General features: G+C 37.3%; 1 protein-coding gene across 1 annotated transcript; it reads right to left on the bottom strand.

Moving 5' to 3' along the window:
- Positions 1-36: 36 nt before the first annotated feature.
- On the bottom strand, positions 37-8,941 carry LOC107039381 (rhomboid-related protein 2). Its single transcript, XM_015258958.1, has 5 exons — positions 8,586-8,941; positions 7,411-7,490; positions 6,473-6,661; positions 1,996-2,336; positions 37-677 (listed from the first exon to the last, which is right to left on the bottom strand). Exons 2-5 carry the CDS (start codon positions 7,468-7,470, stop codon positions 176-178), a joined length of 1,092 nt encoding a protein of 363 aa, XP_015114444.1. The 5' UTR covers positions 7,471-7,490; positions 8,586-8,941; the 3' UTR covers positions 37-175.
- Between the last annotated feature and the right edge of the window lie 5,167 nt (positions 8,942-14,108).

Genomic DNA, 14,108 nt, shown 5'->3' with positions numbered 1-14,108 from the left:
ATATTTATTGAAAAATAAATACATAACTTACATAGTGAAAGCAACATTAATACTGTTACGTGTTACCATTCGAACCCTAATTAAATGGCCAAAATTGATTTAGAAAGAACCATTATTCAGTAGAAAAGTGATGAAAGAAGAATTGGAAAATATTTATTATTCCAAAGACGAGTTTTTATTTCATCCCAAAGATATTCCAGAGTATGGCAGCAGTCATAAGAGCGGTGTAAGTGAGAATGCTAGCCCACCACACCACTTTTTCCCACGTTTTTACCTTTAAATTACGGAGAACATTAATTCCAACTAATAATCCAGCAGCTGCACCAGCCAAGTGCGCATCATAGCCAATTCCATCCTTTTTATCGAGCACGTAACAATTGTAAAAGTTCGAGCCCACGTCAAGGATCGTTATAACGCTGAACACGCATAATTGAACCACAGCGTATTTCATTTGTTGCCAGTTCATTATGATCGTTGCAACGTGGGCTGTTATGAGTGCGTAAACCCCGCCAGATGCACCGGCAAGGTAGGTATTCGGGTCGGCGACTGATGTTCCAAGGGAGCCAGCTACTACTCCGGCGAAGTAGACGCTTAACACGCGCCACCACTTGTGGACCATCTCCAAGGGGATTCCCAGCAGTATTTGAACTAATAAGTTCCCCGTTAAATGGATCACTCTGAAATCAATGAAGATGAGGACAATTCATGAGCGGAATTTTTAAGGAGCAATCCCCATTTCTCATGTTTTCAAGAGGATTCTCAACTTTTGCTTCCGAGTGGAAGTATTATATTTTTCAAATCCGAAATTTGCAATTTTTTGTCAGAATGACTAATTTTGACCTCAGCAGCAGACATCGGTACAGTCGTCAATTTTAAATTAAGGCCCGGGTGGATTATCTTTCGAACTTTATCTCGATTCTTTTCCATCTTCATAATCTAAAATATATCACAATTTCCATTCGATTTTACATAACGCAGGAGTCCCTAAAAATTATAATTGTACAATCAAAAAAAGTAGAAAAATAAATTGAACATTTTCCGAGAGCATTTTTAATAAAAATTAAGAAATAAGTTCGATAGAGAGGAAATAGTGAATAGATAATTTATCAGGGTAACTAAGGATCTGGCAGCCATTGACTACTGTTAATAATTTGCAATTTCCTTCCTATTGAGTTTATTTCCCAATATGATGCAAAAACGCTCTTTGATAATATTCAGCTTTTTGTCAACGTTTTTTTGATTGTACAATCATAATTTTTGGAGACTCGAGAGCTATGTAAAACTGAGTAGCAATTGGAGATCATTTCAAATTATCAAAATAAAAAAACAACCAAGATCGCGTTCGAAAGATAATCCACCCGGACCTTAAGTTACATTTTGCATTAGTTAATTGGTTAAGATTACCCGACAATTTTTTAATTATTAAATTAATCATCAATTAAATATTCAAATTCCGAATTAATTTATCGAGCAGTAATTGAGTTCCGAAGATTGACGATTAGTTGGCTAATCGAAAAATCCTTTTATAAAATCTAAAATTATTTCCTCAATAGTCGATTGACAATCGCATATTGTGAATTACTTAATTCATAGTCAATTGAAAATTTAAATTATCCATTATTTTGTGAATTGGCATCGTAATTCTATTCCGGAATTTACAATGTGAATGTTGAACTTACCCGGCATGTACGAACAGATAAGTTAGATATCGCCATGTCCCGTATCTTTTATGGGGATTGTAAAATACGCCGTCATAAAAATTCCATTCGACAGCAAGTTTGTAATTTATCAGAAAAAATGTATTGACTATGCTGTGACGAAAGCAATTCCCCACTGGCTTTGGAAGAATTGTAAAAATGGATGTGGTCATCTTAGGAATTGATATATGAAATCTTATTTTCGAAAAAAAAATCCACTTGAACCGTTTTATTGTATCGCTAGTGAATGGGAATTGTAATTCTATTCTACAATTTACAATGTGAATGTTGAACTTACCCGGCATGTACAAACATATAAGTCAGATATCGCCATGCCTCGTATCTTTTACGGGGATTGTAAATGAGTAATTTAGCAGTAGGTCCATCCAGCTCTGATGGCGCTTTCGTCGGCTCCTTCACAATGTCGTAAACATACAAGATAATTTCGATCATCGATATGATGATCATACCTACAGCAGGTGGACTACAACTGTACTGCTTCTCGTATTGTCCGTCGGGAGAGTCCGTGGAGAGCCTCGCACTCAATTGAGTGGCGAGGGTGGGCCTCCTCGGCACCACTGTGTCGACATAGTGATGCATGAAGCGCCCGAAGAATCCCTGCATGTCTTTTCTATAAATCTGTAATTTGAATCAGGAGTTTTCAATACCGCGAAATTTTCGGGCTTATCAGAAGGAGAATCACAAGAACTTGTAGCTTTCCAGCTCTGGGCGTCATCCAGGATCCACGACGGAGAGAGGCTGCATTGGATCTCAAGAATCCTCGAATATAAATTTTATATTGACAAGGAGTCTGTAGGGAAGGGTGTGCCTGTACCGCTCAGCGGATGATACCGTTCACCCGATTTTGTCCACAACCATCAACTTGAAAATTTCTGTCTGTTCCTGATCATGAAGAATTTGATGATAGGATGTGATTGTCGGAAAAATTTCACTTTATTTACCGCTTTAAATATGAAAAAACACGTAACGAACTTTTGAGGTCTTTACAGTGCAAAATTTGTGGACTTGTAATTAAAGTTTTTGATAGTTTCAAACGCTGAATTCTTATATTAAACTGTGGTTATTCGATTCGTGGTACTTTCACGCGTAATTTGAGACCAATTCGAACTCAAAACTCCACTCATGTCAATAATTATCAATAATTTTGTTGACGCCGAACGGTGCCGGTAATACCGCTCATAGGATCGGCCACGTAGTTGCTCGACAGCACTCGAGTACAGTTAGGTTGCGGCGCGAGCGATACAGTAGACTCTCGTTATAGTCGCACTCACGGGGCTGTAGGGGCAGCCAATTCTGAGAATGGGACTGTATTTCTCTTCCCCCACCAGGCGATCACGGTAAGCCTAAATTCCGGGAATCGGGAGCGATAAGAAAATAAATTTTACTCCAATTATTTTTCTCTTCAATTTGCATTGAACATTTTTATTAAATATAAATATTATTTTCATTAAACACTTTTATTAAATTAACAAAATGAATTGCGTTGAACACTTTTAGTAAATTAATGAAATGAATAGAAATATTAATAACATCGCATTGTTCAATACACTCCAAAATTTATTCACTTCATTCAAATAAAAAGCAGGATTATGCACCACTGCAAAGACCCTCTCTTCGTGACAGTCAAGAGTGAACTGAATTTCTCTCTCGCAAATTCATTTTTCCTAAATTTTATTTCCCGAATTTCTTAGAAATGCAAAACAAAGCCCATTCCGAGAAAACACAGGGGCATTTAAATCCACACCTCGGAGGTGGTACGGAGTGGGGGAAGCGCTCGAGCTCGAAAAAATCGATATGAGGGGAAATGCGACTATAACGAGAGTCTACTGTACACGCAAAACCCTATGAGCGGCATTGGAGTCGTGCCGAGCGGTATTACCCGACGGCGGGTAGTACCGCTCAATAGGCTCTGTCTTTTATTTTCAATGAATTTTGTGAATTCTAAGGAGAATTAGGCGTCTACACTCCGAGAATAATGAGTTCAATAGTTAAAGAAGTCTCACAAATACGTTTTTTATACTCATGTTGAAATATAAAATATAAAACTGGAATTTCCCCTTAGGTGGGCGGTACAGACACCCCCTCCCCTACTGAACACAAAAACCACGAATTGTTAAATGGACTCCTTTTAAAGATATTTGTCAATCTCTCGCAAGCTCATCTCTTTTCATCGATTTATTATTCAGGGATGATAAAACAAATTCAAAAGTAACACAGAAAATGCAGTAATCGTGATCTAACATTCATCAAGTCATCTATGATGAATTGTTATAGGTTTTTATATTTTTAACAGTGACAGGCTTATTATTTAACAGTGATCTTTATTGTGATGGGTTTTTAATATTTTCAACAGATCATTAGGTAAAGGAGTCGACCAACATTAATGACGCCCTTTATATGTAATCAATCAATTACATTACTTTCGCTGTCGCACAAACCGAAGAAATGTTTTTTTTTACACCCATGCAATTTTTTTTTCAAGCATGTAAAAAATATATTTTTTTCATATTACATGTACTTATAATTCCTCTATACCAACAAGAGTTATAATGTTATTCTCAAAATCAAGTCGGAGTTCACCCAAATTGTAGGATATTCGATTCGTAGCTTTTTTTAATCATGACAGTCTTTGGATAAAAACCTTTTTACAAGAAAAGGAAAAAAAAGAAGAGTCGACTCGTGCACCTAATCAAACGACGGTCGATCGGTGATGATCGGTCTCCGGATCAACAATTCATCGATTCATTCACCGATTGATAACCAACTGGCAATCAACAAACAGAGTTCCCAGCGGGTTGGGTTCGATTATTTATTGGAATAATTCACACGCGACAAGTACTGAATAATACTCTTAGGGGAGGGTTGGGCAAAATGGACCGGGAGGGCAAAACGGACCGCAGGGCAAAACGGACCACTGACAGAAAATTGATAATTTTTGTTTTTTTTTCTTTCCTTCAAATTAGGAACACTGAATGTGTTGAATTAAAAGTAAGTTTCTTGGATCGTATCGGTTACAGGGGTTTTGTAGACAAGAAGTGTCGTCACATTTCTAAGCACTTTCACTCAAAATTAAGAAATCGAAAAAAATCACGATTACAATGCTTCCATTCGGAAGCAAAAACAAAAATTATCAATTTTCTGTAAGTGGTCCGTTTTGCCCTGCGATGCGTTTTGCCCTACCCTTTCCTATATTCAATTAATTTCCACGAAGTTAGAATCGTTAAGTTCATTCTGATACAGAAGGTATCAGATGTACAGTCTCGCGTATTTATTTCCTCAGGGGCTCTGACGCTTCGGCCATTGCCTCATATAGCTTACTTTCTGTTGCAAATATACGTGTCTTTTAATGCACGTATATTCTGATTCTTATTTATATTTCTTAATTTTTGGTTTTGAATCTGAAGTATGTGCCACTTACGTTTGGCCATTTTTTAAAACAAGTTGGGAAATTATGCTCCACTTTTTGGGACATAACAAACAATCCACCGACCGTCACCTGCATGCTCAAGTCAACCCCAGTCGTACTTCACTGACAATGAGAAAAAAAATTACTTTTGCCAAGGAATTATGTGCTTGCGGGAAGAATCAATTTTTTAGGAACGTATTTCTTCAGGCCACTCATTTGCAGGTGGTCCAAATCCACTTCAAAAGATAACAATTACGTTGAACTATGGGATAATCATGCCATATATGACGTAAACTCCTTGACAATTCAGCAACAAAACGGTAAAACGGTCTAAGCCGATTTTTCTCTTAGGTTAGTTTTCAAGGAATATCTCAGAATTTAAGGGAGATAACGAAATTTACGTAATAACCTTGTTTGAAACGCAACTAAAATTCCAGAACATTCTGGTCGACTAGATCGGCCTACTTCGAAAATCTTCGGGACCCTTCGGGTCATCAGTCATAAGTGACCGAAACACGCGCGAATCAGTTTAGGCTTAGCCTCTCACCGTACAAGTCTAACTCGGGCAAATCACCTGTAGAAGTCTTACATCGCTCCTCACCGAGTACAGTGGCTTCTTGAACCTCACCTAGCTTACTAGTAACCAAGTACATCACCGGTCTTTGTAAGATCAACGTTTCGTTCAGTACATCACCTCAGTTTTATCAGCCTCAATTCAACTATTATCAGTGATTCAACTTTATTAAAATTGAAGACTATCAACAGTGACAATTTACCATAGAGTGTATAAAATATTAACGACGTGGTTCGATCCCACGAATAAATAGTGATATTTTTATAATCAGTGTCATCATTAATTTTCCAGCATCTCCCTCCACATTTTTCTCCCACATCCACCCTAAACCTAGTTCCTCACCAAACAAACCTTTCTTGTAAAGCGCATTGAGGACTACAAAAAAGGTCATGACAAAAATTTTGCCATCTCCCTAAGATTTCGAGATATTAATGAAAAACTGGCCAATAATCAAAATCAACTTAAACCGTTTTACCGCTTAGCTACTGAATTTTCAACATTTAGAATGATTTGAAATAATTTTATGTAAAAAATCTCAAAAATGAAAAAATTGAAAAATAATGAAGGTTGTTCATTTTAGGTCATATGTAGCACAATCAATTGTAATGTTCGATAATGGACATAGACTAGCTGGAAATGACGGGCCTGGAGACATACGCTTCTGAAAAAATCAATTTTTCTCCCAAGAAAATGATTCCTTGGCAAAAATATTTTTTTTCTTCGTGTTCGATCAAACAAGAATCGAAGAATTGATCGATGACCACAGTATCTCACCATAGCTATAAATTCTGGGTTCTCCAGATACCCTGACTCATCCACATCGGCTTTCTGCATTATGAGTCTCACCACTCTAGGCGGTATGTCCTTAGCGTAGCTTGAGTCTCCGATCATTGCCTTCAGCTCGTTGTGCGATATCTTGCCGTCACCGTCGAGATCATACTTCTCAAAAATCTCCTTCCAATACTATAAACGAAGTAATCAGTCACCACTAGAAAGTCGTCAACTATACGTCCTAATTTTTTAGAATCAACCCGTTTGATGATACATTTATAAAAGTACAAAATGTTGCACAAGATGTGATGAGCGATTACACTGAGAGAAAAATCTGAAGTTCGATTTACAATAAGAAAATAATTGAGGCACTTTTGGTGAACGTTATAGTAACTTTACAAGCGTAATTTTTGCAAATCAAAATGCAGTTAAACTAACCAAAGTTCAAAAGTAACCACGACAAATCTATCGTGAGTAGAACTATAAAATAGTTGCAGGGACTACATTCCATTGTAGTAATCACTTCTCCGGCCATAGTTACCGTAACCCATGCAAAATTGTTAAGGACTTTTTGATAATAGTGAAGAATAGGTACCGACTTTTTGACTATAGTTCGATGGTGATGGAATATAGTCAGAAGAATCATATTTTTCTCTCAGTGTAGTAACATAAACCATGAGAGAACGATAAAACATGAGAAAATTTCCAGGTAATCTTAAGGTTTCAATGATACAGAAGGGCAAATTTCATCAGAAATTTTATGTCATATTTGTCAAGAAGCTTTTTACGCTCTTAAAATCCAATAAAAATCCAATAGAATCTTCTGAATCATGCACTAAATGTTCTTTTACTTTTTACTATGCGTAACTTTAATTTTTCTAATTTTCCGACAACTTAATAAATAGAAATTGCGAGAGAAATTGAGTATCATAAATACTTACTGGATCATTGTACTGGCGGAAAATGGTATCGTGATCCTCTCTATTCTGCGCAGTGGCCATTATTTATGAATTTTATACTCCTAGAGTCAAAGATAATGAAAGAGTTTATAGAAAAATTTTCTTACAGCAGCTGAAAACCCCTATCACTTCGCGCGGTTATAGACATTTCCAGCAAAAGGTAAAACACTTTAGTTGCTGTTAAGGATATCCAAGGACTTTGGCTATTTTTTCTCCAGTGAAATGCTTTTCTACTTGTGCAGTCAAACATCAGAGCTTTCATTTGAGCCTCATTTGACTCCAAGTTTCCGGAAATTTTACAATGATTTTATTATTTACACTTTGCTGATTTGAATTTGAATGTCGGGTGTCGGTTTCCGAAAGTTTAAACAATTTCAATCGCTTATTTACAAACAACAAATTTAAAAAAAAATAATCATCTGGGCAAAATGTAATTCGAATGACGCTAATATTCGTGATTTTTTTTTCCATTTTTTTCACGCAATTTAAGTGACACATTTAATGATTGAAAATGGTTCAATCTATAGTGTAGTCTGTACCAAACTGTAAAGATACCTGGATATCCTTAAGGGAGGACCCAAGTGAAATTTGAAACTCTTTGGTTGATGGAAATAACCATTTACTCCGTTGTCGGGTTTTTGGCTTTAAAATGCTTCTCGCACCAGATAATTCATGTGACTCAAACTTTTCTTCTTTCAAAATGTTCGTTAAATTCCATAAAATAAAACTAGGTAGTTTTTTCGATCATCTCAATTAGATCATGGAAAAATTAAATTTTTTTGTGTCCCGTGGTTTTTATTTACTTTTTTCATACCGGACAAAAATTATCATTTTGACTAGTTGAATATCAAAACTCTTCTCCTGAAAACACGTTTTATATACTATTTTTTGATGTTCAACCATTCAAAATATCAATTTTTATATGATATCGCAAAAGTAAAAAAAACGAGTAAATCGATAATTTTTTATTTTTCTATGATCTAAAAATAAAAGGGGGCGGAGCATTTCAAAGCCAAAAATACGAAAACCGACGTTTTCGCCTGACGTACGGAGTAAAATGGGTTGGGTACGAAATTTATCATAGTTTTTTAGGTACCCCGTGATGTATCAAAAATCGCTCGATAGTTATTTTCATCAACCGAAGACTTAAATCTCACCTGGGTCCCCTTGACACGGCTTCCTAACTATTACCACAACACACATATAATATATTATAATAAATTTGTTAATGTTTAACAAATCGTGGTAATAGTTGAAAAGCCTCGATAATAGCAATTGAATCCTTCTATCAGTGTAAGATATCACTTTTCCTGTCGATATCACTTTTCATTCGGAAATAATCCAAACAAATAACTTTGATTCACGATAGATCCGCACTTTCAAACACTAGAAAAAACCCCGAAGATATATTTCATCCTGAAGAAAAAGTTCCATAACTTCCTTTCGGAAAGTTAAAAACCACGACGAAATGACGGGCAGGAGGCGGTGGTTATTCGACAGGTATGAAAACAGTTCAACAGGTGAGGATCGACTGATATCCCCATTACTCATCATCAAAACCTCAACCACTCGTGCGATTCATTTATTACTAACTCAGATAACAATACTATCATGAAGCCGAGCCCTTGAAGATATAAAAAGAGTACACTGAGAAAAAAATTTCTAATATCTGAAGCATATTTTCTTGAGACAAGTAATTTTTCTTCAATTCTTTAATTCTCCCAGGCATCTCAACTCACGTGACCCGAGAAAGGTCTCATGTTTTACAATATTCTTGTACTCAAGTATGATTTTGTCGTAAATGAACTCACTCAAATCGCGTAGAAAGATCGTCAATCTCCAAATATTTATTGTTTTCGTAATTTTTTTGTTATGCAGTTACAATGTTTCGATATGTAATATATTCATCATATAATGCACAACGATAGTGATAAATGAGAATTCATTCGAGTTCCGTGAACCGCAAACATTCTGAGATTTAAACCATTGAAAATAATTTACTTCTCTCAAGTAACTATGGTCTACATATTAGAAAATTTTTCTCTCAGTGTGCACAGGGAAAAAAGAGTTTCGGTTTTCAGAGACATGTCACTACTTTTCCGGGATCCATCTGTAATTTTTGAGAATCTATTCTCTAGTTCGAAGAATTCAAGATTGAAATCTTCAACGAGTGCAGAATTTTGGAATTGCATAATTTTGTCACTTCCGGTGGTATCGTCGTTAATTTCCTGGAGGATGTCACTGATTTTCAGGGAACCTTCTCTAAATTTTCGCGTCCATCGCGAAATTTGAATCAGTTATTCTATTATAATGTTGTTATTCTAGTCAGTGTTCAGTAGCAACAATAATAAATGATAAATTCCTAAGAATCAGTGAGATTTTTCCGAAAATCAATTTTTTTTTCTCTCTGTATGAACAAGGGCTGTACTGGCAATCGCATTGTTATTAACCGCGATCTTTCAAATATTTCTCCCTCGATGTTATTGCACTTTATTTTATATCCTTTCAGGGGGCCATGCTCTTCCGAGATCACTTCGTTTTTTGGGATTTCTCTGAAATTAAAGGTCCTAACGTTCTACATCTAATTGCATTCAATTGCCAAAGAAATTTACGACCTTTTAGTCAATTAAGGGTGCCCAGGAATTCGTTCTGACTTTTTTGCATTTTTGCATTTTGTTTTTTGAGGATATCTTTGAAACTGAAAAAATCACATTCATCTCTGCCCATGTTGGATTCCATGAAAATTACGTAGTCAAGTTATACGTTAGCGATGCGATGAAATTGATTCCGCACCCTCTCCCTTTTTCATCGGTTGAAAGAACCAGAAGGTAGACGCCCTTTTGAAAAACACAGGGGCATATTTGATATATATCTATGGATATATATTTTTCCATACTATTTCAGTCTATAGACTGAATTAGTTATTTTCATAACTAATTCATTTATACATCGTTGAAATAGTATATTTCAGGACGAGCGCCATGGGGTTTTTTAGTCGCGTGGAGTTGGCGTCCGAGCCGAAGGCGAAAACCGGCTAATCACGCGAAAAAAAAACCCCATGGCACTAGACGTGAACCTTTAACCGAGCGAAGCGAGGTTAGAATCGCGGTTTATCGGGCCTAATGACATAAAATATCGTATGTCACACGGCGATAAAAGCATTATCTGGGGAATGTGATTATAATCCTCACCTTCGGCTCGGATTATAAACTCACATTCGGCAGATAATACTTCTATCGCTTTATGACATGAGATACTATTTCCGTAGTGATTTTCACTTTTACGAGTTTGAGGAAGGGTCAATACCAATCCCCGAACGAGGGAAAGTGAAGAGTAGTACGAAAAAAAAACTATTCTGACGAGTGTGAGGGCTGCAGGCCGGGTGAAGCCGAGGAATGCAACCACACGAGTCAGAAAAGATGTTTTCTGTACTGCTTCTCACGATTTCTCGTCTGAGAATTGATATTACATACTTCCCAAACTCGAAAACTTGAAAATCACTACAGAAAAATATTGTTCCTGGGCTGTTGCGATGGGGTTTTTTTACTCGTGTGGCGTTGGCCTCCGAGCCGTAGGCGAGGACTGGCCAACCACACGAGTAAAAAACCCCATCGCAACAGGCCGGAAAAATACTATTTCTGCCGAGGAACGAACATAATTTTTCTTCACAATGTCCGTAAACAGCGTTTGACGGACACGAAGTTGCCGTAAAACGACGTTTTACGGGCAGTGTGATGAAAAATACAGTTCGATATATGTGCGACGGGGATTTTTCAGTTCGTGGGACTGACAGCTCTCGGCAGCGCCTCGGGCCTCCAACTTCACACTCGTGAAAAACCCGTCGTACTTGTATCAAAATATATTATTTCTGTACTGCTTCTCACGATTTCTCGTCTGGGAATTGGTATTGCATACTTCCCAAACTCGAAAACTTGAAAATCACTACAAAAAAATCTTGTCCCAGGCTGCTGCGATGGGGTTTTTTTACTCGTGTGGTTGGCCAGTCCTCGCCTTCGGCTCGGACGCCAACGCCACACGAGTAAAAAACCCCATCGCAACAGCCCGGAAAAATACTATTTCATTCTCCACAAAAGCAAAAACGCCACTTTCCGTCCATCATGATAGAAACGTACTTTAATTCCTTCGAAAGACCCCTCAGAAAAAATCTCGGCAACGCCAATGTTTATGACAGCAGTGAAATTGAACTGTTTTCTCACGTCTTCAAATTGCATAACAGAGGAATTCCATCTCAATAAATCCGTGAAAAAAGGCACTCCTTCAACATGACAAAATGAATAACATTTACCTGCTGCCAAATCGTCTACATGATATTTCCTTCAAACCACCTCATGCACAGCATCTTCAAAAGCATTAACAAATATAACCTCCCCTTTCAAATCTCCCGCTGCATTGTTTGACGGAACATCTCATTTCCTTCTTCGCTTGTCGCTAAAACGCCTTGGTCATATTTTTCAACCCTGTTATCGCTTTTTCGGCAGCATTTTTCGTCACTAGGCCGAAAGAAACTTTTTTGTCATTCCGGCCGTAAGGTAGCGTTTCACGGACGCGGAACGTCATGACAAAAAATATTGTTCGTCATACGACCAAAAAAAACTTTTCCGACGAATATGATTGCAGCCCTCGCCTTCGGCTCGTGCTGCAAACCTCATATTCGCCAGAAAAGTTTTTTTCGGCCTAAGGACGAAATATACTATTTTGTCATTCCCGCCGTAAGGCAGCGTCTCCGCTTCACTCCGTGTCCGTGAATCTCTGCCTACGGCTGTCGTCACAAAATAGTATATTTCGTCACCAGGCCGAAAATAGTACATTAGAGTACAAGGGCGCAAATTTCGTTTTCAACGAATGTGTAGACACATCTGTACACACATTCGTTGAAAATGAAATTTATTACCGAGTGCTCTATAATATTTTATGTCAAGTCGTGCAGAAGTCGAGTTTTGAGCAGGCTGCGCGAAGCGCCGCGTGCGATAAACTCGACTTATTGCACGGCGCGACATAAAAACTTTTTCATCACGCTGTGACGAAAAGTGAATTTCCGCCACATTGTGATGAAAAATATTGTTCGTAACTCGTGAAAAAATGTTTTTTAGCTCGTGGGATTACTCGCCTCCGGCTCGTGATATAAACCTCCCACTCGCCAAAAAACACTGTTTTGCACTCGTTACGAAATACTAGCCCGAGCCGAAGGCGAGGGCTGCAATCATATGAGCTAGAAAAGTTTTTTTTGTCATTCCGGCCGTAAGGCAGCGTTTCACGGACATGGAGCGAAGCGGAGCTTCAATTCAATTCGATTCAATCGGAGCATATGATTGCAGCTCCGCGTCCCTGAAACGCTGCCTGACGGCCGGAATGACAAAACAGTATATTTCGTCATTAGGCTGAAAATTTTTTTTCTAGCGAATATGAGTTTGCACCTGAGCCAAAGGCGAGGGTTACAATCATGAGCTATACGTCAGCGAATCACTGTCTACAGCCGTTATGACAAAAAAAAATATTATTCGCCATACAGCTTAAAAAAACTTTTCTAGCTCATATGATTGCACGACGTATGAAAAACTCATATAGAAATTTTCTATATAGATTGGGTATACAATCATTTACTAAAGTTCTGAAACAATCTGACTTGCATCCTACGTATTTTGTTTCAGAACTTTAGTAAACGAGTGTACAAATTCTATAGATTTCCGTATATGATATTCGCATATTTCTATACGAATATTTTCGACACATAAATTTTTACATAAATTTGTGTTTTCATACGAAACGTCTCTAAACGCGCCAAAGAAAAACGTAGAGGAATGTTGAAACTCCATACGAAATGTGTTTCTATACATGTGGTAGTGGGTCGTATAAAAATTCTATACGTAATCCGTATACATAATTTCTATACGATTTTTCATACGTGACCCCTCGCCTACGACTCGGGTTTTATTCGGAAAAGTCACAAATCTTTTCATTTACTTGTAAACGGAAAAGGCACAGTTCGGCCAGTCGCTGAACTTAATATCATTGTCAGACAATATTGTTCGACACATGTAAGACGGGAATTTTCAGCTCGTGTGATTGGAACTTCACACTCGTGAAAATTCCGTCTCACTCGTATCGAAATATACTGCTCTTGATAAACTTCCCTCTATAAGAGATATTTTTATCCTGAAAAGGCACCGTCTTGTATGAATGACCCGCCTCTTGAGCCAAATATTTCGTTGTTGTTGAAAGCAGAGCAATTATTCATGTGTGAGAGTTTGAAATTCGAACCAAAGAATTATTTTTTTGGTAATTTTCAACTAACGATTTTGTTGGCTCAAACAAGACCCTCAGAACTTGTTCGTTTTTCTTTCAATATGATATTGGGCAGTAGTTAACTGTATCTAAGGGCAGTCAGTCAGTTGCCATGATAAATTATCGATATGAAGTTTTCTTCCTATCGGACTTATTTCCTTACCTTTACTAAAAACGCTCTTTGAGGATTCAGCGTTTTCTTACTTTTGTTTTATTGTACAATGATAATTGTTAGGGACGCCTGCGTAATGAAAAATCAAATGGAAATTGGGAAATATTTTAGATCATGAAGATGTAAAAAAATGGAGATAACGTTCTTGACTTTGGATTTTTGAGATAATGATATTCTGATAAAATTACCTGAAAAAGTCGAAAAA

Source organism: Diachasma alloeum, unplaced genomic scaffold (genome assembly GCF_001412515.2).
Source record: "Diachasma alloeum isolate Michigan unplaced genomic scaffold, Dall2.0 Dall_scaffold_00299, whole genome shotgun sequence".
In the NCBI taxonomy this organism is placed as follows: Eukaryota; Metazoa; Arthropoda; class Insecta; order Hymenoptera; family Braconidae; genus Diachasma; species Diachasma alloeum.
The sequence above is the reverse complement of the archived record's forward strand: the minus strand, read 5'-3'. Positions and strand labels throughout refer to the sequence as shown.

Excerpts from the sequence above, each read along its gene's own strand:
- LOC107039381 (XM_015258958.1), bottom strand. The coding sequence starts at position 7,470 with ATGGCCACTGCGCAGAATAGAGAGGATCACGATACCATTTTCCGCCAG. Across the intron at positions 6,662-7,410 it reads TCCGCCAGTACAATGATCCA|TATTGGAAGGAGATTTTTGA; the intron begins GTAAGTATTTAT and ends CTTCGTTTATAG. Across the intron at positions 2,337-6,472 it reads ACCCAGAATTTATAGCTATG|ATTTATAGAAAAGACATGCA; the intron begins GTGAGATACTGT and ends TTCAAATTACAG.